Source organism: Colius striatus, chromosome W (genome assembly GCF_028858725.1).
Source record: "Colius striatus isolate bColStr4 chromosome W, bColStr4.1.hap1, whole genome shotgun sequence".
NCBI lineage: Eukaryota > Metazoa > Chordata > Aves > Coliiformes > Coliidae > Colius > Colius striatus.
The window spans coordinates 41838368-41866103 of NC_084789.1; the positions used below are offsets into that span (position 1 = coordinate 41838368).

The 27736-nt window shown below is 57.2% G+C and overlaps 2 protein-coding genes across 3 annotated transcripts; one reads left to right on the forward strand and one right to left on the reverse strand.

The window, feature by feature from the left end:
• On the reverse strand, positions 1-5792 carry LOC104555668 (uncharacterized). Its single transcript, XM_062016586.1, has 4 exons — positions 5696-5792; positions 4455-5649; positions 2534-2666; positions 1-1104 (listed from the first exon to the last, which is right to left on the reverse strand). The coding sequence occupies exons 1-4, from the start codon at positions 5790-5792 to the stop codon at positions 631-633; spliced, it is 1899 nt and encodes a 632-aa protein (XP_061872570.1). The 3' UTR covers positions 1-630.
• Positions 4292-26557, forward strand: LOC104560386 (116 kDa U5 small nuclear ribonucleoprotein component). 2 transcript variants are annotated; one of them, XM_062016731.1, is made up of 28 exons: positions 4292-4383; positions 5790-5895; positions 6517-6682; positions 7787-7865; positions 10011-10086; positions 10335-10400; positions 10672-10707; positions 11260-11350; positions 12425-12507; positions 12960-13126; positions 14126-14250; positions 15843-15906; positions 16264-16354; positions 16762-16897; positions 17181-17308; positions 18272-18465; positions 18602-18713; positions 18872-19012; positions 19380-19481; positions 20368-20450; positions 21490-21576; positions 21860-21986; positions 22402-22489; positions 22993-23111; positions 23531-23625; positions 24254-24407; positions 25265-25372; positions 25947-26557. In XM_062016731.1, the coding sequence occupies exons 2-28, from the start codon at positions 5791-5793 to the stop codon at positions 26040-26042; spliced, it is 2919 nt and encodes a 972-aa protein (XP_061872715.1). In that variant the 5' UTR covers positions 4292-4383; position 5790; the 3' UTR covers positions 26043-26557. The 2 variants fall into 2 exon arrangements, with proteins under 2 accessions (XP_061872715.1, XP_061872716.1); XM_062016732.1 differs by having other exon boundaries at positions 4329-4351.
• The last annotated feature ends 1179 nt before the right edge of the window (positions 26558-27736 follow it).

The following is a 27736-nucleotide window of genomic DNA, read 5'->3' on the forward strand; positions in this document are numbered from 1 at the left end:
CGGGGCGGCGGGGCCTGTGCCGGGCAGGACAGTGCACACACGGCTGCCTCCCAAAACCGGGTGTGCACACAGCCCCCTGCCCAGCCACGGTGGCTGAAATACCCTGTTCAGCTGAGGATGTGCTGGAAGCTCTGTGCTCTGGGGGCTCTCCTCAGCCCCAGCTCTCCCGAGTGTTGTCGTTGGTGTCCGGGACAACGAGTGGGTGGGTCGTTTGTGCAGCAGCGCTGGGAGGGGAAGTGTGGTGGGAAGGAGGGAGGGAGTTGCCTCTGACAGCTTGAGAGACTCAGCCCATCACACAGTGAGACACAGAGATCACATTGCTTAACCCCCCTGCTGAGTGACAAGGGACAGAGATGGACAAGGGACAAGGATTATGGGTGGTTTGGTTTCTCTTTCAAAAATAACAGCCCATCTTTCCTTTCCCTGGGTTGTTCTCATCACTGAAGTGCTTCAGCGACCACAACACTCTTGTCTCAGTGACTGAGCTTTATTTGTGCAGCACTGCTGTGCTGGGTGGCTGCAGGTTCAGGGAAACGCTCAGCAACGCTCCAGAAGCATCGGCACATCCGTTTCACGCAGCGATGCCGGAGCCTTGGGCCCCTTCTGCACGGCCCTGCTGCTTCTGCCCCTTCAGCTGACCTGGTAACGTTTCATCAGCTCCATCACTGCCCTTTCCTCCTCAGTTTCCTTTTGCAAGCTGGTGTCTGTGAGGTGGGCTCCCCTGTGTGCCTCGTGGCTGGCTGGGCTGCTGGGGTGGCTGCCGGCCCGGGAGCCGCCGCTCGTGCTCTGCAGCTTCCCAAACAGGGCCCTGCTGCTTCCCCTCTCCTGCTGGCTCAGGAGCTCCAAGCTCAGCCCGAAGCGCGGGGTGCCCGCCAGGCTCTGGAGGATCTGGAGGACAGCATCTCTGTCTTCCTCACAGATGTTCTCTGCCAGCACCGTGAGGAACTCGCCCAGGAGGCCGAAGCCCAGCTCAGCCTGGAAGATTCTGCCCAGGCCCTTCCCTCCCAGCTCCAGCAGAAGCTGGTATTTTTGTTTACCGCTCTTCAGACACCTGCGCCAGTCTCTGTAAAACTCAGCAGAGGTTCTGGGCAGCTGATCCAGTTCCTGAGGGAAAGAGTAGCTACTCAGTTCCTTTTGGCTGTTCTCACCCAAGGGATTTTCCTCCCCACCCTGATGAACCTGTGGATGGCTGTGGAGATGGAACCTGTGGAGATGCTTTTAATGCTTTGATAGCACAAAGGGCTGAACGGAGCTCAGGAGGTGCCAAAACGTAAAGCCAAAGGAATACCAGGGTCCCTGAGCCCCACAGAGAAGTTCAGGGGGAAAGAATGGAAGGATGAGTGAGACAGGAAAGCCTGTGTGGCTGAACATAGAGCAGCAGTGGAGTAACCCCAACCCCTACCCACACTGCGCATCCACCATCGCTGCTCGGGAGGGGACCGTGAAAACCTCTGCTCCAGCTCCAGCACTGTGAGGCAAACCAAAGGAGGGAGGAGACGAAAGATCCGAGATGTGAAGCCCAGAAAATATGCAGATGGCCCTAAGACACTGTCTGGAAGAGCCAAGCTCAATGTGGCATCTCCAGATAAAGGGAAATCCTGTTTCATACAACGTGTAATTGAACTGCCGAGCTCATCGCCGTGAACCGCCACACGGACTGAGGGAGGATTAAAATGTTTGGGCTTTTATACTGATGGGGAGAACAAGGCACAGCAACATCAGGCTGTGCCTAAACACAACATGGAGCAGCCCTGGAGATCAGAGCCCCAGCGCTAATGGGATTAGGAAAAGAATCTGCTCTGGGGAGATCTTTGCTCAGTCCAAGGAAACACAAGGCTGCCATGGATTGTTGCAACTCTCAGTAAACAGGCAAATGAAATTCAGTGTAAAGTAAAAAGTCTGCCAGAGACACCCCGTGGGATGTGCCCAGCTCCTCAGGGTGGCCAGGACCCCCCAGCGTGGGCAGAGCCCTCTGGAGGGGGCAGGATGGACGGCACTCAAATCCCAACTGACCTGGAGAGATAACCCTTTAGTCCCTGTTCCCCACCACTGACAACTGAGGAGCATCAGCCCGCTCAACAGGCAGCAGGTTTAAAAGAAAAGAGCACTTTTTCCTATCATGCATCAGTAAACCCCAGGGTGAAGCAGAACTGGCCAGGCTGAGGGGAGAGCTGCGGCTGGGACGCTGGGATGCAGAGGCACAGCCCTGGTGCTCAGTCCCGGAGCCACAGCCAGCTGGAAGAGCGAGGTCAGGGGAGGGCACTCTGCCCCCAGAACCTGTTGCTGCCCCCCAGCACAGCCAGGCTACTGGGAGCTCTGGTCCTAGTCTTGGATTCCCAGAGCTGAAGCAGCTGGTGCAAGCTCTTACCAGACTGACCCCTATGGTTCTCTAGATGCCAGTGCTGCTCTGGGCTTTGGGGATTTCTCACACACACAGATAGCTCTGAATAACCCTCACAGTTTAAACTAACACCCAAATGCTTCTAGGGTTGTTTTTAGGCAGGGACAAAGCCCTGGAGAGCAGTTCCCTCACCTGGGGCAGTTCCAGGGCGCTGGCTGCTGGTGTCCTGGCCTGGGCTGCACAGGGATTCCACAGCACCTTCCCTCTCACACCTGTCTTGTCCTTTTTCTCCAGGGGCTTCAGGTGTGAGGCCAGCACAATGTTCCTGAAGGCAACAAGAAAGGGAAGTGAGATCAGATATTTGGAAGGCTTAGAGCTTCTTCTGCACAGCGATTTCTTAGCTTGGGTTGTATGTTTCATCCAGAGGGACCTGGACGGGCTGCAGGAGCAGCCCCACGGGGACATCATGAACCTCAGTCAAGTGCAAGGTCCTGCCCCTGGGCTGGGGCAGTCCCCACCATCAGCACAGGCCTGGCAGCTATGAGCCACTCACCATTTACCTCCAATGAGGAAGTTTTAACTGGAGTGAAGGGCTGAGAGTCGCTCACCCAGCACGGGGACACAGGGGAGCAGCAGTGTGGGGGGATTTGGTGTGCTGCTTGTCCAGCAGCACTTGGCATGAGCAGCTGGGTTTGCTGAAGCCTCAAGCTGTGAACTTCATAGAACCATTTTTCTTACGCTGTGCTGAAGTTTCTGTGGCTTTGAGACTTCCAGAGGAAAGACTCAACTCCTCAGCAGCTCGGGACTGCTCTGGAGCTTGCAGTGTGCTGACCAGGTACGTTTTTGTGGGTTCATCTGAACTCAGCTCCTGATTACACTGACATGTGCCACGAGCTACAGCAGGGCTCAGTGGCTCTCCTGGTTCCACTCATCCCATGGGATTTAGTACTCCCAGTAATGGGCAGGAGACTGTTGAAGGGATCCAGCTGCGCTCCTGAGCATTGGCACAGGCTGCCCAGGGAGCTGGGGGCAGGCTCAGCCCTGGAGGGATCCCAAAGCCGTGGGGCTGAGGTGCTGAGGGCTGTGGGTCAGTGCTGGGCTGGGCAGGCATTGGGAGTGCCCTGCGGAGCATCCCAGCCACAAACCCCCCCCAAATCCTGTTGGACGGAGCAGGGGCGGCTTTGGGAGCAGGGACACGCTGGGCAGGGTGCACAGGGACACACATCACCCTCCGCCACTGCGCAGCACTGCAGCGTGGGGTGTGTGGGGAGGGCAGGGCAGGGTGGGCTGGCGGGGCTCGGGGCCGCGCCTGGGAACACGAAGCAGGAAGCCCCCGAGCCCACCGCCCGGCCCCGCTGCCCCCCGGACCTGAACTCCTCGTAGGAGGCCAGGGGCTGGCGCGCGGCCCGCAGCTTGGCCTGGTTCTGCCGCGCCCAGCGCTCGTCGGCCGCCACGGCCTCACGCAGCTCCCGCTCCAGCGCCGCGGCCTCGGGCACCCCGGCGCCCGCCATGGGCACTGCGGGACCCCCCGCGCCTGTCGCGACAGCCCAACCGGGGCTGGCCCTGCCGACCTCACGGCTGCCGGGACAGCCCGGCCCGCCCGGCTGCGCCTCCCGCGCCAGGGGCACCTCTGGCCCTGGGCCCCGCGCTCTATCGCGACAGCCCCGCCGCTCCCCGCGCTCTATCGCGACAGCCCCGCCGCTCGGTTCCCGCGCTCTATCGCGACAGCCCCGCCGCTCCCCGCGCGCACGAGGCTGCTCCTGCCGTTGCCGTAGCGACAGCGCGGCGCGGCCTCAGGACCCCGTCGGGGCTGTCCCGGCAGCGCCTGACAGACCCAGCTCGGCCCGCGAGCACCGAGACCCCGCCGAGACCGAGACCGTCCCCGTCCCCTCCCGCCCCGCTCGGCTCTTCCCCCGCTGACGGCGCACGCGGGGGATCCCGTCGCGACAGGCAGTGCGGGCAGCCGGGGGGCCTTCCACTGTGGTGTCGGCGGTGAGGGGAGCGCGGCGGGTGAGAGCGGGGCCGCGGCCGGGACCGTGAGGGTGAGATGGACGAGGGGTGGTTGACGGGCGGGACGCGGCTCCGGAGAGAGGCGGGAGGGACGAGGGCTCACCTGAGGCGGGAGGGTCGCGAGAGGCGGGAAGGCCGGAGGTGTCCGAGGCGGGACGGGCCGGAGGTGCCCGAGGCGAGGCGGGAGGGCCGGAGCTGTCTGAGGCGGGAGGGCCGGAGGTGCCCGAGGCCCGAGGGCCGGAGGTGCCCGAGGCCCGAGGGCCGGAGGTGCCCGAGGCGGGACGGGCCGGAGGTGTCCGAGGCGGGAAGGCCGGAGGTGTCCGAGGCGGGAAGGCCGGAGGTGCCCGAGGCGAGGCGGGACGGGCCGGAGGTGTCCGAGGCGGGACGGGCCGGAGGTGCCCGAGGCGAGGCGGGACGGGCCGGAGGTGTCCGAGGCGGGACGGGCCGGAGGTGCCCGAGGCGGGACGGGCCGGAGGTGCCCGAGGCGGGACGGGCCGGAGGTGCCCGAGGCGAGGCGGGACGGGCCGGAGCTGTCTGAGGCGGGAGGGCCGGAGGTGCCCGAGGCGGGACGGGCCGGAGCTGTCTGAGGCGGGAGGGCCGGAGCTGTCTGAGGCGGGAGGGCCGGAGCTGTCTGAGGCGGGAGGGCCGGAGGTGCCCGAGGCGGGAAGGCCGGAGGTGCCTGAGGCGGGAGGGCCGGAGCTGTCTGAGGCGGGACGGGCCGGAGGTGTCCGAGGCGGGAGGGCCGGAGCTGTCTGAGGCGGGAGGGCCGGAGGTGCCCGAGGCGGGACGGGCCGGAGGTGTCTGAGGCGGGAAGGCCGGAGGTGTCTGAGGCGGGACGGGCCGGAGGTGTCCGAGGCAGGAAGGCCGGAGCTGTCTGAGGCGGGAGGGCCGGAGGTGCCCGAGGCGGGACGGGCCGGAGGTGTCTGAGGCGGGAAGGCCGGAGGTGTCTGAGGCGGGACGGGCCGGAGGTGTCCGAGGCGGGAAGGCCGGAGCTGTCTGAGGCGGGAGGGCCGGAGGTGCCCGAGGCGGGACGGGCCGGAGGTGTCCGAGGCGGGAAGGCCGGAGGTGCCCGAGGCGGGACGGGCCGGAGGTGTCTGAGGCGGGAAGGCCGGAGGTGCCCGAGGCGGGACGGGGGACGGGCCGGAGGTGCCCGAGGCGGGACGGGCCGGAGGTGCCCGAGGCGGGACGGGGGACGGGCCGGAGGTGCCCGAGGCGGGAAGGTGGGAGGTGTCTGAGGCGGGACGGGCCGGAGGTGCCCGAGGCGGGCCGGGCCGGAGCTGTCTGAGGCGGGAAGGTGCCTGAGGCAGGAAGGTCAGAGGTCGCGGGAGGGCCGGAGGATCGCACACGGTGCAGAGCGAGGCCGGGGCGGCTGCTGTGGGGGGCTCAGGCAGCGACCCCCGGAGCCCACCCCCTCCTCTGACCCCCTTCCCGCCCCCAGCATGGACACCGACTTGTACGACGAGTTCGGGAACTACATCGGGCCGGAGCTGGACTCGGACGATGACGACGATGAGTTGGGCAGAGAGTCCAAAGACCTGGATGAGGTGAGCGGTGGGGCCGGGTGGAGGGGCCGTGTCCCGGCAGCCCGGGAGCTGCGTTTGGCGTTTCTGTTAGTGTTGAGTCAAACGGAGGGGCTGGATCTGCCCACTGAGGGTGTCAGGCCTGGGGTACCCTGTGCCGGGCCGCGGCAGCACTGGGGGATCGGCCCCTCGGTGGGGCAGCAGAGCAGGACTGCACAGACGCCCGAGGAGGGTGATGTGAGCAAGGGGAAGGCAGAGGCTGCTGTGCCAGCCTGGGCAAAGCCTTGGAGGACTAGGGGAGCCCCTCCTTGTCCCCTGTTCCTGCCCTTTGCCCGAAAGCAGTGTCTGTGTGATGAGGGCTGTGTAGGGCTCTGCCACACAGGGCAGGAGCCGCTGTTCTGGGGTTTCTGCGAGTCCTGCTGCTGTTAGTTTTCAAGGGGCTGTTACTTTTTGGTGGGGAAGGAGGTATTACTTCCCTGCCAGCTGTCCTGCTAATGCCTGGTGGGACTGGGACCGTGTTAGTGGCTCCCTGCCTGGGTTTGGGCTCTGGTTCACCAGACGAGGCCAAGCCCCTTCCTTCTGGGTGATGGGTGTGTGTGAAGCCCCTTGGTGCCACCAGCAGCTGAATGTGAGCCTTGGTTGCAGCTCGAGGATGATGACGATGATGATGATATGGGGGACCATGATGAGGACCACCCTGGAATGGAGGTGGTGCTGCATGAGGATAAGAAATACTATCCCACTGCTGAGGAGGTCTACGGGCCAGAAGTAGAGACAATAGTACAAGAGGAAGACACACAGCCTCTCACTGGTAAGTAATGAGGAAGCAGCAAGGTGTGCAGGGGGGGGAGAAGCGGATCCTTGGAAAAGGGAAAATAATGATTTACTGCCTTCCCTTCTCTCCATGAATTTTAAGGTCCCTTTTGGATCCCCTGTTAGCCCCAGGAACACACAGGCTCTGTGGGGAGAGACCTGGGAGTGCTGGTTAATAATAAACTAACCGTGAGCCAGCAGTGCCTCTGTGGGCAAGAAGCCAATGGCATAATGGGGGCATCAAGAAGAATGTGGGCAGCAGGGCAAGGGAGGTTCTGCTTCCCCTCTGCTCTGCCATATCTGCTGAGGCCTCATCTGGAGTCCTGTGTCCAGCTGTGGGCTCCCCAGCTGCAGAGGGACAGGGAAGTGCTGCAGAGAGGCCAACACAGGGCCAGCAAGATGCTCAGGGCACTGGAGCATGTTCCTGCTGAGGAAAGGCTGTGGGCCCTGGGGCTGGTCAGTCTGGAGAAGAGGAGACTGAGGGGGGAGCTCAGTATTTACCAAGATCTATATGGTGGGTGTCAGGAGGTTGGGGCAGCACTTTTTTTTCTGTTGTACCAACAGGACAAGGGTCATAGGAAGAAGCTGGAATATTTAAAGTTCCATTTAAACATAAGGCCAAACTGTTTCAGTATTTCAGTGAGGGAGCCCTGGCCCAGGCTGCCCAGGGAGGGTGTGGAGGCTCCTGCTCTGGAGATCTTCAAGACCCACCTGGACACGTCCCTGTGCTCCCTGATCTAGGTGGGAGCTGCTTCTGCAGGGGGGTTGGACTGGATGAGCTCTAAAGGCCCCTTCCAATCCCCACCATGCTGTGATTCTATGATTCCATGATTTTGGTTACAAGTCATGGTTACAAATGCCAAACAGTCTGTCTCTTGAAGAACAGATATTCAAGGAGAAATGAAAAGGTGTGTAAGTCATCTGACTGGCTCCTTCTGTAACAGAACAGCCCAGTTGGAAGGGACTGAGAGGGATCCAGTAGAGCTGCTTGTGTAAAATCCCATGAGAATCTGTCAGCCTGAAAACTGGTTCTGCAGAAGTCAGAGCCTATGGGGTTCAGGGTCTCTGCTAACAGTGTTTTATTGTTCTCTGTTGTTTTCAGAGCCTATTATTAAACCTGTGAAGACCAAGAAGTTCTCTCTGATGGAGCAGACGTTACCAGTCACTGTCTATGAGATGGAGTAAGTGCCACGCTGGGATTTAGGCGCCTGTACTGGCTCCAGCCATCCCTGCTGGGGTTTCCTCCCTGTGTGTTGGCTGTTTGCAGGCAGAGGTAGGGAGGGCAGGGTGCTGTGTACAGTGTGGAGGAGGCACGTTTCAGGGTGGCATTTGCTTTGTTTCTTACTGACATCAGCAACAGAGCTGAGTGTTGAACTGATTTGTGAACGGAAAACAAGAGGCAGAAGGTCCAAGAGGGCTGTGTCCCCTGCACAGCATGCAGCACAGCGCCTCAGTCTCTGACATGGAGTGTGAGTCTTGCCTCAACAGCTGATAGCTTGGCAACCACAAACCCCTGTGGTGCAGACTTGCTGCAGGTAGGTTTTCTTCACAGGCTCAAGAAATACTTATAGAGTCAGCATGTGACACACCTCATCTTGGGACCTCTTTTGAGTTGATCCCAGCAAGACTGCTGCTCAAATGAATTCCCATCTATCCTGGAGGAGATTCCAGGGGAAAATTTTGCTGCTGGTTGTTTGCAAAGTTGTGCATAGGGCAGCATAAGGCTGCAGCTGAGCTGCGCTTCTGCCACTCTTGCTGGTGTCTGCTGGTGGTACCCCACAAAACAGCCCCTGGGGCAGCAGGGTTGGGAGAAAGCCTCTCGAGAAAACCCTCCAAAGCAATGTAGAATTGGAGATGTGATCCATTTGGTAGATGGGAGGGGGGGCTCTGCGTCCTTGCCTGTGTCATGTTTCTGTGTGTTGTCTTCTGTTTGAGGAGGAACAGATTGAGCTGTGTGAGTGTCTTGCTGGGCTCTTTCCACACACCACTTTGTGGCTATGCAGAGCTGCTTCCCATTTTCAATAGTCATCCTGGAGTGCAGATTCCAGAGCCAGCTGCAGGCTGAGCAGCAGGGCCCTGCCTGCCAGACAGACCCCAGTGTGCGCAGTCCCTCTGCCTATCGTCAAGGCGCTGGCTGTTTCCTGACAGCAGGATTTCCCTGGAGCTGGTGCTGGGTTGGCAGCTGGTGACACTGGTGCCCAGGCCCTTTTGGAGTGGCTGCTCCTCAGGGCTGTCCCCGACACCTTCAGCACAGCCCTGTTCCTTGTGCAGAGGTTTTTGCTGCAGGCAGATGGAAACCAAAGAGCCAGCTCGTCTGATTTCGCTAAGCAGTACATTTTGCTCTTAGTCACTGACCTGTGCTCTTCATTAGCTGCTGCTTTCCTGGTTCCTCTGTCCTCTGCTCCTTTCTTCTGGATCGAATTTCTCTGTCCTGTTCCTTGATGTAAATGGTTAGGATAGGGCCAAGAGAAATTCCTTGTGGGACTTGGCCAGAAACCTACGAGCTCGGCATTGATTTCCCATTTAGCCTTATTTTAAGACCAATAAGCGAGCTTTTAATCAGTATTATTATTGATTCCTTGTGTTTTTTAGCTCTTAATCAAAATGTTGTGCGTTGAGAATTCTGTGCCCCAGCAGCGAAAATTAAATCTTGTTTAAAAGGAGGTTATTTGACAGCACTTTCTTTGTGCAGAGCCGTGGCAATGGATTTGTGTTTTACAGCCTCCCATTAGTTTTCAGACGAGCTGGTAATTTAGGACCTCGATTATGTTTTGGCCAGGATCCACACAGAAGTGACTGGCCCATGGTTACCCAGCTCAGCTGCTGGTTGTAAAAAGATTGCAGTTCCATTACTGTTTTCCTTGAGCCCCTGGGAACATCAGTGGTTTGAGACCTGCAAAACAGAACCAGTGCCCTGCCTTGCCCCGTGGCTGCCTTCTGAAGCTGCGTGGGGTGTTTGTTAACCAGCTCCCCTCTTGACTTGATGGCCTGGCCCTCTGTGAGTGGGGGTATTTCGTCATCCCAGTACATGGATGTGACTTTTGCTCTAATACTGACTAGAAGAGAAGAAAAACACTCAATCACATTCCATCGCTGACGGTTTTACCGGCTCCATATCCTCCCACCCACTGCCATCTGTCTAGGCCTCCAACTCTCTTGTCCTCCCCATCTGGAAAGTGGGATTCTTCCTCCGCAGGGCACTGGCAGAACGAGAGTTTGGAGAGGATTCAGGGGGCACCTGGGATAGAAACTGTAACTAAAACGGCACCTACTTTTCTTAGACACGGCAGAAGCCTCCAGCAGTCTTTTGTGTTTCGTTCCTGCAGCTTCCTGGCAGATCTGATGGACAACTCGGAGCTGATTCGGAACGTGACCCTGTGTGGGCACCTGCACCACGGCAAGGTAGCGTGGCTGTGTAGCGTGCTTGGGCTGGGAGCGGGCTCTCTGTGCCTCCCCTCTGCCGTGGCCCGTCACCCCTCCGTCCCCGTGGCAGCCCTCTCTGCCTCTCTTGCTGCTGCAGTTGTTTGTAGGTTCTCTTTTAGCCGAGTGGAAATAGTAACAAGGTGCCCAGCTTTCCCTAGTGCTGCTGGAGGGATGGGATGGTGCTGTCACTGCTCTGTCTGAACACAGTCCCCTCTAATCCTTTCCAGACTTGCTTTGTGGACTGCCTGATAGAGCAGACGCACCCAGAGATCCGGAAGCGCTACGACCAGGACGTGAGTGAGCTCTGGGGTGGCTCCTGCCCTGGGGAGGGTGGGGTGGCTCCTGCCCTGGGGAGAGTGGGGTGGCTCCTGCCCTCGAAGGGAGCATGACTGGACGTGGGGAAGATGGGGTTTAGTGACTGGAATGGAGGATTGGAAAGCCAGAGCTCTGTACCAGTTCTCTGTCACTTACCACCTGAACTGTGTGTAAAGGGTTGCTGTGTCCTGCGTCACACTGAATCTTTGATACTAACGTGATATTCTGACCCTTGTTTTCTCTTTGCAGCTTTGCTACACTGACATACTGTTCACAGAGCAAGAGGTGAGTCTTGTGCAATGGTTTTTATCCACTTGTCTCATGCTTTACTCACAGTTCCCTACTGTAGGCACTTTGCCATTTTAACATCTTTCTGTGCCTTCACTTTCTCATTATTTTCTTCCTAATAAAATGATCATAGAATCACAGAATCATTGTGGTTGTTAAAGCCCTTGAAGCTGCTGCAGTCCCAGCCCTGCCCTCACCCTGTCCAGCCCAGCACTACCCCACGGCCTCAGCACCTCAACTCCATGGCACTGGGATCCCTCCAGGGCTGGGCACTCCCCCAGCCCCCTGGGCAGCCTGGCACAGGGGCTGACACCCCTCTCAGGGAAACAGTTCTGCCTCAGCTCCAATCTCAACCTCCCCTGGTGCAAAGATCTGCCCCTCTTGTTTGCCTCCCTGGTCCAGCTAGCTTTCTTATATTTATTCCCTGGGAGTAACAGGGTGTCCTGGGTGGACATTTACTGCTGTTTTCCTTGGTTCTCTCTTGCATCTTTACACAGCAATGTATTGCTTTTCTCTTTTGAGTGATGACCCTGGTTTCCTGTCTTTCAGAGGGGAGTAGGGATCAAGAGCACCCCAGTGACCATTGTCCTACCAGACACCAAAGGAAAGTCTTTTCTCTTCAACATCATCGACACTCCAGGTGACTAATCCCAAAGATCCTGGCTGGGGATGCACTTAGCTTGATGTGTGGAGCAGATACATGACCATGTGAACCAAGGTCTTCTCTTAGTTCCTCTGGATAGTGCTGCTGACAGGAGCAGAGCAGTGAAAGCCTGTGTGGTGATGGTTAATGGAGGCCTTCAAACAGCTTTTGTGCTGGGTTGTGGTGAGACTGGGTGGCTCTGGAAAAACAAAGAAAGCCTCTGTGCCCTGAAACCTCACTGATTGATCTGGAAATGACACCTAGGGGCAGTGAAACCCTGGGAAGGTTTCTGCTGCAGACACAAACCTGTGTCTTGCTTTGTGGTTTTTGGAGATGATCCCAGCCTAGTCCTGAGCCTTAAGCTGGGTTCAGTCTGAAATCACTTCAGCAGGACCCACTGCAGCTGGCTTTTAATTAGGCTTGCGTTTCTGATTAGCAGGGCTAATGGAGGGCTAATGGGGCTCAAAATGTGTTTCACTCAAGTATATGAGAAGCACGTGTAGAATGGCATTTTCCAGCTACTGCCATGGGCAGTGGGGACTGTCCTTTTCTCCAGTGCTCTTGCCCCACAGTGAGACTCTCAGACAGTTCCCTTGAGCCTCTGACAAGCTTCTGTGGGGGAACATAGTCATGGATCAGTTTATTGTAAGAAACCAAAGCTAAACTTTGGGAAGAAGGGTCTTGGGACACATCTGTTGAGTTACAGCTCAAGATGAGGGAGGTTAGAGCGCAGGAGGAGACTGGAGGGAGAGGCATCTGTTGTTCTTTGGTTAGAAGTTATCTTCCTCCTTTTCCTGAAGTACTTGCACAGAGCTGTGAGAAAAACACAGACAAATGTGAGGAAAAGTGCCTGCGAAGGGAGTTGTGTTTATTCTCAGCAAATGGCAGTAAGGCTGAAGCGAGTCTCTGTGCGGAGCCCTGGCAGCAGCCCCGGGGCCCTGCCTGGGGGAAGCTGCCCGTGTCCCGCCCGCCTGGGTGCCAGTGACCAGAGCAAGCTGCAGAGCACAGGGTCAGCTTTGCCCCCGCCGCTGCCAGGGCTCACCCGCTCTCGCCGCTGCCGTGTTCCCGCAGGTCACGTCAATTTCTCTGACGAGGTGACGGCCGGCCTGCGCATCTCCGACGGCGTCGTGCTGTTCATCGACGCGGCAGAGGGGGTGAGTGCCAGCTGCTCCCGGCCTTCCCCTCAAACTCCCTTCCTCTGGGCTCTTTCGTCCCACCTTAGCCTGGGGCCTGGGCTGCGTTCAGCTTCCCGGGGCGGCAGGACAGTGTGAGAAGTGACAGTTTTCCAGCCGAAACAGGGAGTCAAGCCCCTGGCTGCTCTATCCAGGGCTGGCACGATGCATGGGACCTGGAGGCTGATTATCTAACTTGTTTGTGTCTCCATCCCCACGACACATAAAACTGAGCAGCCTATTTATATCAGAGATGTCCAAGACTGAAGGGACTGGGTTGGGTTGGCACCTCCTGAATCCCCGGCAGATGAGCCAGTGGCTGAGCTCAGGCTCACAGCCCCGCGCGTCAGGGTCGCTGCTCTGTCTGTCACGCCCCAGATAGCATTTCGTGGAGGGACTTTGCTAGGGGTGAGTGTGCTGGCTGTTGCCTGCAGGTGATGCTGAACACAGAGAGGCTGATCAAGCACGCGGTGCAGGAGAGGCTGGCGGTCACCGTCTGCATCAACAAGATCGACCGGCTGATCCTGGAGCTGAAGCTGCCCCCGACGGACGCGTACTACAAACTGCGACACATCGTGGATGAAGTCAATGGGCTCATCAGGTATGGGGGGTGGGACAGGGCCTCCGTGGTGCTTGCTGTCCTTGTTCCACTGCAGGGGCTTCTCTCTGTGAGCTCAAAAGAATGAGTTTGTCTCCTGACATGTTGAGTCGTAGAAAATGGGGCAGAAAGACGTGTTGGAAATGCATCTTGGCCAATATGTCGGATTAGGCAGGATCTGCTCTTCCTGGCAAGCTTCATGGCTCCAGCTCTTCTTTTCCCCATTAAAAAGCAGGGAAAGGGGACCTGTGACCTGAGCAGGGAAGTTCTGTGCTCCCAGATGTCTCAGATACTCTGAAATGGTCTGGGCTGTATCCCAAATGGTACACTGAGGTATCTCAAAGCCCGTAAGCATTTGTTACAACACTAATGGGAACTCACTGTGCCATGCCCTAAACGGACACTATGACTCTGATCAAATCTCCTGCTCAGAGAAGGGAGGGACATCTGCTCTACCTTTCCCAGCAGCACTGTGTCATTTCTGTGGGTTCTCCTGCCTCCAGGTGATTTTCTTACCAGCCCTGTCCCTGCCAGGTTTGTGTGAATTGACGCACTGGTGTGTCTCTGCTCAGTTGTTGCTGGCGTCAGGCTGCTCAGAGCAGGGTCCCTTGTCCCATCGAGCACGCTTGGCAGCTCACTCACACTGCTTCAGTCCTGGATTGTGTTATCTTTTCCCTTGCTTGGCTGACCACCTGTCCTGCCTTTACTTTTTTGAGAAGAAAACCTCTACCTGCAAAAACCCTCAAAGCCCGTGTGCTGGGAACTTTTTAGTTTCAGGTCTTTAAATGTTTCCTTGCACTCTAATGCTTTGAGGCTTCTCCTGGCCCTGGATGCCCCGTGGCAAGCCTGCTGCAGCCCCTTTCAAGATGCTGTTTGCCAGTGTAGAATCCTTCCCTACTACATACTGCTGTTTGTTGTGGGAGGTGGATTGAAGTGTCTCCCTGGGTTCATAACACTGACTGTATGGTTTTTCCCTTCTCTCTCAACGCTGGCTCCTCTCAGCATGTATTCCACCGACGAGAACCTCGTCCTGTCTCCCCTTCTGGGCAACGTTTGCTTCTCCAGCTCACAGTACAGCATCTGCTTCACGCTGGGATCCTTTGCAAAGATTTATGCAGACACATATGGTGAGGATTATCCGGAAACCTTGTACATTCACATCTCCTTTCCTAACCCTTTATGTTGAGGCTTTCCAAGCTGCTCAGCTCAGACTTTCCTGCCCCTATATGGCCACTGAATGTATTCTTGAATTTCTAGGAGTCAAGAGGTACTGCAGGTCTGAGCCCAGGGTGGTAAAAAGCAAAACCACAGTTCTGATTTGGTTTTACTGAGAGAGTTTCTCTCGATAAATGTTTCTTGGGTCAGAAGCCAATATTTTATATATATCCTTCAGCAGAAAAAAGCCCAAGTCCTGCTGTGGCAGTGGAAGGCGAGTGTGTGTGATGTGCTTTGCCTCCTTACCACGCAGCTCAGAAGTGAAGCAGTTAAGTTCTGCCTGCCTTTCGCCAAAAGTCCTCAGAGCCTGAGACTCATCTGCAGCTGGGCACAAGCTTGGCCCAGAAGGTTTTGCACTCTTGCCCTCTTTCTTTTTTAAGAAAGTGTCGTTTTCTGGCTTTGATTTAATGTTCTGTTCCCCAGGTGCCTGCCCAAGGCAATCTGCCTCTTGTAAAAGTGGCCCTTTTGCTGGCATTAGCCAGCTGCTCAGCCAAGGCTTTTGAAGCTTGGCACTGGGGAGTCTGGGGTGATCTGTAGGAGCTGCGAGCAGGGGAAGGGGGATGTTGTAAAGCAGCTGGCCTGGCTCTCGAAAAAGAAGGTAGCCTGAGGGAGGATGAAGTTGCAGAGGTCAGGGACTGATGTGTCAGGACTATCACGTGTTTCTGTGAGTTTGGAGAAATAAATGAACTCCCTGGGCATCAGGGCAGTAAGCTGGTGCCTGCTGGAGTGCTCATCCCTGGTTTGGGGGCTGGTGGAGCTGCAGCCCCGTCAGAGGAGGCGGCTGTGCAGGGCAGGGGCAGGCACAGACCCAGCAGGTGCCCCAACAGTAACATTGGATTGCGGCCTCCAGGTTTTTGTGTGCAGCCACCACACTTCAGCTAACAGGAGTTACAGTGGTTTAACTGTCAAACCCACAGCTACCATGAAATTTGGGCTGCTTGCACATCTGCCCACAGCAAAAGCTTGTTGGGAAACGGCTGTAAATGATCACCACTGTCTTATTGTTTGTAAATTCACCGTGGCAGCCAAGCACTGCCCTGCTCCTTCAGCTCTTGGGTAGCTGGCTGTGGGCATCAGCTGGGAAAGAGGAAGGAACCTGCAGATGCTCAGCAAGGCAGAAACTGCTTGTGCTAAGCCTGTGGGGCAGACGGGGTGTGAGCCATCCCAGCACCTCGGCCCTCCACGTTGGGAGAGTGCAGCAGATGTAACTGGGCTCCTGCAGCACGGTGTCTGGCAGGTCGGTTCTTCTCAGCTCTAACCTCAATGTGGAACAGAGAGAGCTGGGACGTTGCTGAGAAGCCAGTCTGTGAACACACAGTATGGCTGGGCTGCTGCTGTCATCCCCAGCGGGCTGGTTCTGGTCTCATATTCGTTTGCTCACCAGCATCAGTCCGTTAAATCGAATCCTCAGGGTTGTTTTAAAAGCCAAACCCCAAAGATTTCCAAGATGAGAGGAAACACAGTGACACCTGAGAGACTTCTGTGATGTGCTTTCTCCCTTCAGGAGACATCAATTACCAGGAGTTTGCGAAGCGGCTCTGGGGCGACATCTACTTCAACCCCAAGACGTAAGGAGCCTCTTTAAATGTCTTGTTGGATTATTGCTGGGGTTTTCCCTTCTTTCCCTGTACAATGTGGACTAGATAACTGCTTAAGGTCCCTTGAGTTGTCCTGTGATGGAGCAGCATCTGGGAAGGGTTTTGAGGCCTCCTGCTTGGCGTGAATCCAGGTGGTCCTCCAGAATCCCATACGCAGGAGCAGAGAGCCTGCTCTGGCCTTTATTTGGAGTGAGCTTGTCTTCCCTGTCCCTGACAGCTTCCCAGGAGGGTTGGGAGGGATGAGAAGATAATCCAGGAGGAGAAGAGGCTGTGTTTGCAGGCTGCAGAGTGCTCACTTCTCATGCCTCTCCTATGGTCTCCCAACAGCCGCAAGTTCACCAAAAAGGCTCCCACGAGCAGTTCCCAGCGCAGCTTTGTGGAGTTCATTTTGGAGCCCCTGTACAAGATCTTGGCCCAGGTATGTGGTGGGTCGTTCTCCCTCCCACAGCTCCAGAGAGGAGCAGCTGAGGGCTGAACACTGGCTGGTGGCGTGTCTGGTGCCTGGGGTCTCGGCTGTCATCTGTCACTCTGCAGTGTCATCTTCCCCGGTCGGGTGTGGGGTGCAGAACGATGGTCAGCACCTCCTTAACAGCTGCTCCTTGCAAATCTGGCCCTGTATTTGCACAGTTGATAGAACTGCCTTTGCTCTTTCTGGCCTGCTCTAATATCAGCCAAGTGATATTTGGAACCACCCGGTTCTCCTGTGAGCTCTAAACCAGAGCGGGTCAACAGCCCTGAGGGCGATGGCTGTTGTGTGAGGCTGCACTGGGAGTTGTTGGCTTGATCCCCACAGCAAAGCTGAGAGTGGTGCTTGTTGTCTTGCAGGTGGTGGGGGATGTGGACACGACCCTGCCCAGGACTCTGGATGAACTTGGCATCCACCTGACCAAAGAGGAATTGAAGTTGAACATTCGGCCCCTCCTGCGGCTCGTCTGCAAGAAGTTCTTTGGAGAATTCACAGGTGAATGCCTCTTGCCTTCCCCTCCACACTCGTCCCAGTGCCCTGGTCTCACATGGTTGGGGTTAAGGGCTGTGTTACAGCTCACGTGCACAAACCCCTTCTCAGCACTGCAAACATAAAACCTTGAGCCGTTTGCCCAAAGGACAGCTCGAGACACTGCTGACATCCTGCCCCTTGCTGTGGGTGCACTGCAGCCTGGGTGCCTTTGCCCCAAGTTTATCAGAGTCCCTTTCTTTCCCCTGCACTGCTGGGTGCTGTTCTCATTGCAGTGTTCCTTTTGCAGGCTTTGTGGACATGTGTGTGCAGCACATCCCCTCCCCCAAGGTGGGAGCCAAGACGAAAATCGAGCACACCTACACCGGCGGGGTGGACTCTGACCTGGGGGAGGCCATGAGTGAATGCGACCCCGACGTAAGGAAACTCTCCTGCTTTGCTCTGGGGGTCCAAAAGTGTGGCAAATATGCCCTCCTTCCACTGCCTTCAAAGGGCAGCTGCCTGCAGACAGCCATCTGCACAGATTTGACTTCCAGCATTTTGAAACCTCTCATCCGATGCTGAAACAAATCTCTTCACTCTGTGGAGCTTCAGCTGTCTGCCAGGGCAGCCCTTGAGAGAGAGAATTGTCTGTCTGACACTGTTCAGGGAGGAACAGGACTAGGTCAGGACTCAGAGCACATGGGAGCTGCAGGGTGATTTTGTGTCCTTTTGCTGCCTTTTTATCCCTTTCCCTTGAAGTTTGAGTCTCTCTCCAAACTCTGAGAAAACTGAACTGTGCTGATAAAAATAACCCTGCAGTAGTTAGTCAGCACCTTTCCTATCAAAGCCTTGCAAAAACCTTCCTCCTCAAACAGCTTGTACTGAGCTGTCATTCAGAGTTGTCTAGAGCCACCAACGCCAGACAGCAGCTTAGTGGGGAATTTGCCTGTGACTTTTGCTCTAATGTCTGGAGAAGAAAACCCAAATCTCTCATTTGAATGAGCTGTAATTACCCACATAAAGCTGCACAGTGACTGTCACCAGATCACCAGTCGCAGGGTGACCTCAGGGCACTGCTGTGATCCGTGGGGGGCTCAGTTGCTCTGTCCTGAGCTGAGCTTTGCAGGCCAGCAGGTGACATTCCTCCTCATGGCCTTGTCCCAACCACTGTTTACTGCTCCATAAGAGGAGAGCTCCAGAACAGTCCTTCAAAGTCGTTCCAGGGATCTCCACAGAGGGCAGGGAGGTGTGAGGCTTCCAGCAGGAGGATGTGAAGGACTTGAAGTCAAAAGAAGTATTTCTAACCTGCAGCCCATGAATCCCTTTGTATCCACGAGTCCTGCTTTCTTGACTGTCTTCTGAAAGAGGCTTATTTCTCTCTGTCTTTCTCCTGGGAAGGGGCCTCTGATGTGCCACACGACCAAGATGTACAGCACAGATGATGGTGTGCAGTTCCACGCCTTCGGCAGGGTGCTCAGCGGCACCATCCATGCTGGGCAGCCCGTCAAGGTCCTGGGGGAGAATTACACCCTGGAGGATGAGGAGGACTCCCAGATCTGCACCGTGGGGCGGCTCTGGATCTCGGTGGCAAGGTAGGGAAAACTCCTTCGTTTGGGAGAGAAGTGTCATGGAGTCACTGCTGCAGGGGCAGGGAGGAGGAGGAGGGCAGAGCTGCAGGGGCCTGAGGCTGGCAGCAGTGTGCTCCAGTGGTACTCTCCTGCCTTTTAGGTACCACATCGAGGTTAACCGGGTCCCTGCTGGCAACTGGGTGCTGATAGAAGGAGTGGACCAGCCCATAGTGAAGACTGCAACCGTGACGGAGCCTCGGGGCAATGAGGAGGTACTGTGCACGCCTGGTGTCCCTCAGCCTGCCCGGGAGGCTTAGACAAGCCTCACCTGGCATGAGCCACTGGGGGAAGGAGAAGAGCTTCAACCAGCGTGTCCAGCTCCAGTGGCCGTCTGATGCTGCGGAGTTTTCAGCTCTTTGTCTGGTTTCAGGCCCAGATCTTCCGTCCGTTGAAGTTCAACACCACGTCTGTCATCAAAATAGCTGTGGAGCCAGTGAACCCCTCTGAGCTCCCCAAAATGCTGGACGGGCTCCGCAAAGTCAACAAGAGTTACCCCTCACTCACCACCAAGGTACCTGTGCTCGGGGTGGGGCTCTGGGAGCCAGCGCTGCTGGGGCACACGTTTGTTTGGTGTGGGTTGTTTTCTTTGTTGTGGGTTGGGTTTTTTGTGCTGTTGATCTCATAAATCACGTGGAAGCAGCAGAAAACTGTAGATGCAGCAGAAAAAGCACACAGCTTGGTGTGCCAGGAAAGCAGGTTTCTGCAGAGCACATCAGCACTTCCTGCTGGAAAAGGCTGTGGGAGCTTCCTTGGGGTGCTCTGCTCCTCACCACTTCCTTTAAATTGGAAGCTGGTACTTCCTCGGGGTCGTGTAGGAGCCTGTGAGCCAGGGCCTGGCAGCAGTCAGGCTGTCCCTGAGCCTCTCTCTTACCTTTCAGGTGGAAGAGTCAGGGGAGCACGTGATCCTGGGCACAGGGGAGCTCTACCTGGACTGTGTGATGCACGACCTGCGCAAGATGTATTCGGAGATTGATATCAAGGTGAGGGTGTGCCAGGTCCAGCCCTTGGGCCACACCAACCCCAGGCAGTGCCACAGGCTGGGGCAGAGAGGCTGCAAAGCTGCTGCAGGGAAAAGGCCTGAGGGGCTTGGTGCCCGCAGCGGAATGTGAGCCAGCAGCGTGCCCAGGTGCCCCAGGGGAAGGTGAGATTGGAGCTGAGGCAGAGCTGTTTCCCTGAGAGGGATGTCAGCCCCTGTGCCAGGCTGCCCAGGGAGCTGGGGGAATGCCCAGTCCTGGAGGGATCCCAAAGCTGTGGAGCTGAAGTGCTGAGGGGCCAAGGGGTAGTGCTGGGCTGGGCAGGGTGAGGAGAGGGTTGGGACTGCAGCAGCTTCAAGGGCTTTAACAACCCAAAGGATTCTGTGAAATGGGAGGGATTTTCCCAGCTGGTGAGGGAATTGTTCCCCTATCTCTGAAGGGTGGGATAATAAACCTAGCCAAATGTGCAGTGTGGGTTTTGTCACATCCCTTTAAAAGGTGTGTGTGTAGGGGTGGGGGGAAGAGCTGTTAGAATGCAAAAGTGACTCTTACAGCCTGACACCAGTGTGACTGAGAGCCTGGAAACTGCCTTGGAGAGAAGGGTATGGCTGCTTTCCAGCCTTTCCTGTGCTTCAGCCATTGCCTGGCCAGTGGCAAATAAATAAATGGAGCAGAACTTTTCACACCTGGAGTTAGGTTCAAATGTTCCTGTTGTGAGTGAATGAAGGAGTTAGTCCACCTGCCTGTGCAGCCTCAGTGCTTTCTCCACAATGCTGGTTAAAACACTGGCAGATGAACCAGGTTTTTCTTGTAGGTGTCCAAAGGTTTCAGACAATCTCCTTAAAACCAGAAAAAGCACTTGAAATCCTCAGAAGCCTCTTGTTTGTTCCAGGTCGCTGATCCAGTTGTGACATTCTGTGAGACAGTGGTGGAAACATCCTCCCTGAAGTGCTTTGCTGAGACACCCAACAAAAAGTAAGTGCCTGTGGGCACTGGGAGAGGGCAACTGGGGAGGTTTCTGCAGATGGGACTTCATCCCCTCCGAGGGCTCTGTCCTCAGTGGCTGCTGTGCAGGCCAGGGCCATGTGCCTGACGTGGCAGCAGCTCTGCTGAGCTCCTCGGCAACACCCCGAGTCCCAGGGATGTTTCTATGCTCTGCAGGAACTCTCGGAACGGAGGGAATAAGGACAAATCCACATCCTCCTTTCTTGTAGCTCAATTACACACCTTCTCAGCAGCTTTGTGGTGTTCACAAGGCTGGGAGGTGTATTGGGATCCTAGAGCAGCTGCCAGAGCCTGGTGCTGTCTTCAGCAGCTCCCCAAACACTTCACAAGCAAAAGCTTTGTCCTCTCTTAATCTTGAAATGGATATTTTCACCCCTGGTGATACACTGGAGCCTTGCAGCCCGGTCTCAGCTTCCCCCTGCCAGCAATGTGTTGTGATGCACACGTCAGGGAGGCTTGCAAGGGAGCACAGGCTGAGTAACCAGGGTGAGTCTGGGAGCACAGGAGCTGTTAATGCCTGAATTGTCAGGGAAATCATCATCTGCCATCTGCTGAAGATAGCTTTCTTGTGTTCCCTTGTGGTTTCTGGTTCTTCTTACCCTGTCTCCACTGTGGTATTCTCCCTGCATGGTTGGCAGCCTCGTGTCTGGGGACAGAAAGGTCGCAGGCTTGGGTCTGGGGGTTCCCCAGGGCAGCACCCCGTGTATCAGGCACAGCAAGTGCTGCCTCTGATGGAGCCACATTGCCTGGCCCAGGGGCTTCTGCTGCAGCCCAGGCAAGCGCTGGGCAGCTGGCAGGAGGGACAGAGCCATGCTGTGCCTTAGCAAGCTGCTTCTGCAGATGAGCAGGCTTGGGAGAGCAGTTGTGAGGTGCCTGGGCTGTCTCTACAAGCGAGACAGTAACAGCGAAGGACACGGATGGCTTCCCCTCCCTGGCAGTCCCCGAGGTCCTGCCAATTACTGCCATTTCCATCATTCTGCAGACTAATTGCAACTGCCTTTCTTCTCAGGAACAAGATCACGATGATTGCTGAGCCCCTGGAGAAAGGACTCGCCGAGGACATTGAAAATGAAGTGGTCCAGATAACGTGGAACAGGTATGACTGACCTGGGGAGAAGGAGCCCTAGAGGCAAATAACTGGGGGCAAGAGCTGAAATGCTGGATCTGCAAGGTGCACAGTGCCAGCCAGGAGCCTCTAGCAGGGCTCTGGGTCCAGTAGTGTTACCAGCTAGTCTCTGAGCATCCTTCCCCAGGCAGGGAGTTGCTCCAGGTAAAACACTGATGCCATTTGCTGCCTGAAGGGAACAGTGTTGTAAATGTGTTGTGAGTGTAGGTCAGATGCTGGTTTCTTTAACTTTCCTCTCCTCTTCTTGTATCAGGAAGAAGCTGGGTGAATTCTTCCAGACCAAATATGACTGGGATTTGCTGGCTGCCCGTTCCATCTGGGCCTTTGGGCCAGATGCCACCGGCCCAAACATCCTGGTAGATGATACACTGCCCTCAGAGGTGAGGAAGGCAGCCAGGGGGTGAGGTGTTTGTGCTGTGGTGCCAGAGGTCACTGCTCCTTCCAGAACCTGCAGCCAGGTGCTGGTGCTGCTGCTGTGCTCGTTGATTTGCCAGCTCTCAGTTCTGCTGGGTTTTCTCCACCCCACTCCTGCTCAGGCTAGCAAATCACCTGCTGGTGTTCAGGCAGTGCCAGTTGGACCAATGTCCTCAGAATGGGCAACTGAGCAAACTCTTGGGATTACCAAAATACATGTTCTTTTAATTTACAGCTGTAGATGCCAAACTCTGAAGATGCTGCATCTGAGCTGTGAGGGGAAGGGAAGGACTCTGGGGTGTCAGGGGCTTACAAGCAGGGGTCTGTCTATTGGTGCCTCGGGTGCAGGTGTGGTCTCTGAAGCTGTCTGTGTGTCTGTAGGTTGACAAGTCGCTGCTGGGGTCTGTGAAGGACAGCATTGTGCAGGGATTTCAGTGGGGGACCAGGGAAGGGCCTCTCTGTGATGAATGTAAGTAGGAACTCTGGGGAAGTGGAGCTAATACAATGGATTAAATTCTTCCATTTCTAAGCATTGGAGTGATGTTGCTGGTGCAGTCCCACAGTGGCCGGTTCCCTTCTCACACCACAGCTGGGGACAGCTCTGGGGATGGTGACAAGGGAGACAACCTCCCCCTTTTTCCTGGCTGCAGATGCCACCCAGGCACTGCCACTTGCCCTCTGCCTGCAAACCAGGGCTGTTTATCTGGCAGGACAGCTCTCCCACACCTTGGCTCTGCTCATTTAGTTGAGGTGCAGACCACCAAGCTCGCTGCAGGATAAGCTGCTGAGCTCTGATCTGCAGGGTCAGCGTGTTGTCATGCTTTCCCCTGGGAATTCAGTCTGGGAGAACTTCTGGTGGCTCTGGGCCTTTGGATGTTTGCTGTGCTGGGGGTCTCTGGGGCTGCGTGGTGGGCGCTGGTGTGGCACAGAACAGCCCCCTCGAGCCACTTGCTGTCATTCTGCCCTTTGCAGTGATACGCAACGTGAAGTTCAAGATCCTGGACGCGGTGATTGCTCAGGAGCCCCTGCACCGGGGCGGGGGCCAGATCATCCCCACGGCCCGCAGGGTGGTCTACTCAGCCTTCCTGATGGTGAGCACCATGCTGGGAGGGCAGACTGGCCTGGCACCCTGCCACCTCCCGCGGGCTGCACCGGCTGCCCCAGGGCTGTTGGTTTAAACTGGCTCCTGAAACATTTCCAGTGGGCTGGCAGAGGGGGTTCACAAGCCATCCCCTTCCTGTCTGGCTGGACACTTGTGTGCATCTGCTCTGACCCCCTTTTTGCCACTGTTTGGCTTTCTGGGCAGGGTGGGTGAGGGAGAGAGGTGAGTGACTCATGGGCAGGCAGAAAAGCACCTTTGGTTTGGGCAGCTGTGGGGCAGCAGGAACCCCTCCAAACCCAGTCAGGTGCTGTGTTTGACCAAAGCATGCCAACTCCCTGACTCTTATGTGAACCAAAGTGTGTGGGTACTGCAGGAGGCTCAGTGGCTTGTGTCCCTTTCTCCTCACAGGCCACCCCTCGTCTGATGGAGCCCTACTACTTTGTGGAGGTGCAGGCTCCTGCCGACTGCGTGTCTGCGGTGTACACCGTGCTGGCCAGGCGCAGGTGAGCAGCTCCAACCAGCTCCTGTCCCCTTGGCATTGCAGAGCAGCAACTGCTCGCTGGCATCTGGGTTGCTGCAGACATTCACAGTCCTTGCACTGCTCATAAAGTGAGGGCAGAGAGTGAAATCTGTATGAAGCGATGGCTGAAAGCTTCCCTGACTGATGCCAGCCCCTGTGAGGTGTGGGGAGGGGATGTCCAGGGTCCTGCACAGACTTTGGTTTGTGCCTGGTTCTTCCAGACTGTCAGAGAGGGACATGAGACCCTCCCAGAGCACTGCATCCAGCTCTGGGATCCCTGACAGCAGGAGGACAGGGGAGGGACTTTGTACAAGGGCCTGGAGTGACAGGACAAGGGGTGATGGCTCCACACAGAAAGAGGGGAGACTTAGATGAGATGTGAGGAAGAAGCTCTGCACAGTGAGGGTGGGGAAGCCCTGGTTGCCTCGAGAGGTTTTGGCTGCCCCATCCCTGGAAGTGTCCAAGGGCAGGTTGGATGGGGCTGTGAGCAACCTGGTCTAGTGCTGTGTCCCTGCCCATGGCTGGGGGTTGGATCTGGATGATCTTTCAGGTCCTTTCCAACCCAAACCCCTCTGTGAGTCTCTGACATACAATCTCTTGGCTGTTGGCAGAGGCCACGTGACGCAGGACGCTCCGATCCCAGGCTCTCCTCTCTACACCATCAAAGCCTTCATCCCAGCCATCGACTCCTTTGGCTTCGAGACAGACCTGAGGACCCACACGCAGGGCCAGGCCTTCTCACTCTCTGTCTTCCACCACTGGCAGGTATGTGCCCAGGGGGACGTGGTGGGGTCGGTGCTGGGCGGGTGCGTCTCGGGCTGGGGACGCTCCCTACACTCGCTGTGAGGTGTCTGCCAGAAGCAACAGCTTTGTTCCAAGCCCCATCACCCTTTGCCCTCATGGGGAATACTGAATGCTGCTGCTTGCTGAGGATGAGGGGCCTTTAGTGCCTGGAGAGAAGAAAAGGGGAGCTGTGGGTGCTCTGCAGCCTGGGGAGCAGAGGTCTGGGAGCAGGCTCCAGGCTCCTGGGTCTGCTGTAACACAGGGGTTGCCACAATTTGGGTTTGCCTCTCAGAGAAGGCTTTTTAGACCTCTGGAAAACAGGGTTTGGGACAAAATACTGTCCTTTGGCCACCTTTGTGTCTCAGGCAAATTGGGTCTTGTGGGAGCAACCACTGTGAGGTGTGCAGCTACCTGTGGTACAGCCAGGGGAGAGCAACAGGCTGAGACCCAGGAGCTGCCTTAAATGTCAAGATGCAGAAGCCTGAGGCTTGGCTCTAAAAAGAAGAAATGTGCCTGATTTCTGCAGAGGGTTGTGCTGAGTGGCACCTGTGTGGGTGGTTCTGGTTAGCAGGTTTTTAGAGGTCTTGCAGTACAGCAGCACGTGGGGAAGGTGGGACATGGGACTTGTTCTTGGCTGGGGTTATTAACGGCGTCAGTGATCAGCTCAGTAGGGAGGTGACAGTTTTTCTGTGCCAGGAGAACAGATGGGGTGTTGAGGCTGTCACACCCAGGCTGGAGGTATCCACAGGGCCCAGGGGTGTTTCCCACTGCAGCTGGGTGTTTCTGGGAGGTTGAACCAGCCTCCATCACCGCTCTCACCTCCTGGCCCTCCGTTTCAGATCGTGCCTGGTGACCCCTTGGACAAAAGCATCGTCATCCGGCCCCTGGAGCCGCAGCCAGCCCCACATCTGGCCAGAGAGTTCATGATCAAGACCAGGCGTAGGAAGGTCTGTCTGAGGGTCATCCCTGTCTGTCCCAGCAGCTGAGCCCTGGCAGGGTTATCCCAGAGTGGACCACTGTCCATTGTGCCTCAGGGCTTCCCTCACTCTTGGCCCCTCTGTGCTGTCTGTGGTGGTCCCAGGAGTGACTCCTCTGGCACTGACTCCTAAAAGTGGGGTCTCCTGGCATCTCTAGAGCCCTGCTCTCTCCCCAGCCCCTTGGGCCTCTGGCTGGTTTGATCTGGCCTGTTAGTCTTGCAGAGAAAGCAGCAACTAGTTTCTGTGGTGGTTGAGTGAGGCAGACTGAGGGGCTGGAGGGCTCCTGGGCCTGCAGAGAATGCAGCTCTGCTTTGGGAGGGCAGGGAGCTGCTAGAGACGCTTGGCAGCACCAGCCCCTCATTTGCAGCCTCCAAGAGGCTCTTGGATGTCCTTAAGCTGCTGGGAAGCACCTCCTGCCTTGCATAGTCTCCTGCCTTCTCTGGAGCCCCAGCATCTCCCTTACAGCAGGAGCCCAGGGCTCTTGGGAGGGCTCTGTGCCGTGCTGGCTGCCAGCAGAATAACCTCTGGTGTTGTCACCCCACAGGGCCTGAGCGAGGATGTCAGCATCAGCAAGTTCTTCGATGACCCTATGTTGCTGGAGCTGGCCAAGCAAGACGTTGTCCTCAACTACCCCATGTGAGGTCCTGCTGCATCAGCAGCTCTGCCCTGAGGCCTGGCTTGGGGCTGGGGCAGGCAGGGAACCACTCCAGCCTGCTCCCTCATGGCTGGAGAGTCTCCTGGGGCGTTGGTGCCCGTGCTCAGGGCCTGCCCCGTTGCAGGGAGCAGCCCAGCCCCCTGATGCTTTTTGTGCTGTTAGTCTCCAGCCTGCAGCAAGGAGCTTTCCCCTGGGCTGGGCTCTCCCCAGGCTCCTGGCTCTCCCCAGCTGCAGCAGAGTGTGAACAGAAGGTCAGGGTTCCTCAGCTCAGCCTGTGCCAGGCTCACCCTCTGCTTTCTGCTCCCCCTCTCCTGGCTGCTGGGAGGGTTTTGTGTGGGGCCAAGCACCCCCTTGGGCAGCTGAGCCGGGGTGGGGCTGGTGTGGGTACTTCCACCTGCCTCCCCCAGAGAAGAAGCAAATGTGGCTTTTCCCTTTTTTGTACACCTTTATTGAACGTTTAATACAAACTTCCTGTTGGGGCTTTGTCTGTGCCAAGAGAAGGCAGTGCTGGGAGAGGCTGATCCTCTCCTCCTCCCTGGGCTCCCCGATGCCACTGTTCCCCTTTGGCCACCTCAGCCTGGAACAGCCCCACATTCACCCCTGAAAACCCGCTCCCACGCCTCCCTCATGCTGGGAGGGGCTGAGGATGGTGTGTGGGGGCACACAGCACCCTGGGGGCAGAAGGCAAAGCCCAGAAGGCCCCCCTAAACTTCTCTGCCACTGGTGGAAACTGGGAGGCACTGGGCGGGCACAGGCAGGGGGCTGGGAAGCATGTCCAGCCCTCCTGCTGCAGGATGGGTCTCTGGAAACTGGATGTCACGGGAAAAATTCAGGGTCACCCCTCAGGTTTGGAAACTGGAGCGGGGGAAGGATGTCCTGTGGCTGCCAGCGCCCCTGCCCTTGCCCTGTGCAGCCCCCTCCCATCCCCTCTACCTGGCGGGAGGGCGCAGGGGTCCTGCCAGCCTGAGCTGCTCCCCCGGGGTTGGAGCTGCAGTGGGCTCAGCGCTGGGGCCGGCAGCACTCTGTGCTGCACAGCACGTCCCTGCACTCCAGGGCTGTGACCCCGGCACTGGAGCAAGGGCTCAGCTGAACCAGGGCTTTTGTCCCACGCAGAGGACGTTTATCACTGTCACGATCCCAACCCTGGGCTCCGCAGGGCTGGATAACTGCAGCGTCCCGTGGGGCCAGCTGTACACCCACAGGCATTGGAGCTGGTGGCCCCTGCCCCTGCAGAGCTGGTCGGGGGCTGTGACGGCCAAGGGGGCCCGTGGAGCCTGTCCTGGCCCCAGCCGTGCCCCAGGAGGGGTGGCAGGGCAGGCCTGGCAGCGTGGGAAGGAGATGGTTCTCAGGCGGCTGTTCCCAGCGGCCCCGGCCCCGGCATGTTCCGCGGAAGCGGCTGGTCCCTGGGAACGGGGCTGTGTGCGGCCAGGCCCTGACCCACGGCCCCTCCCTGCTGAGGGGATTCCCCCAGCACCGGCAAAGCTGCTTTGGTGCTCCAGGGGCTGTGCCTGCCTGGGGCTGTGCGGCAGGGAAACTGAGGCGCTGGGGGGGCTCCAGCCGCGGCACGAGTTCAACGGGGCTCAGCGCTGGGACACACCAAGGGGACAAATACCCCCCCAGCAGTGGGGTCAGCTGCAGTGACCGGTGCTGTGCCGACCCCTCGGCCCTCCCCTGGGGAC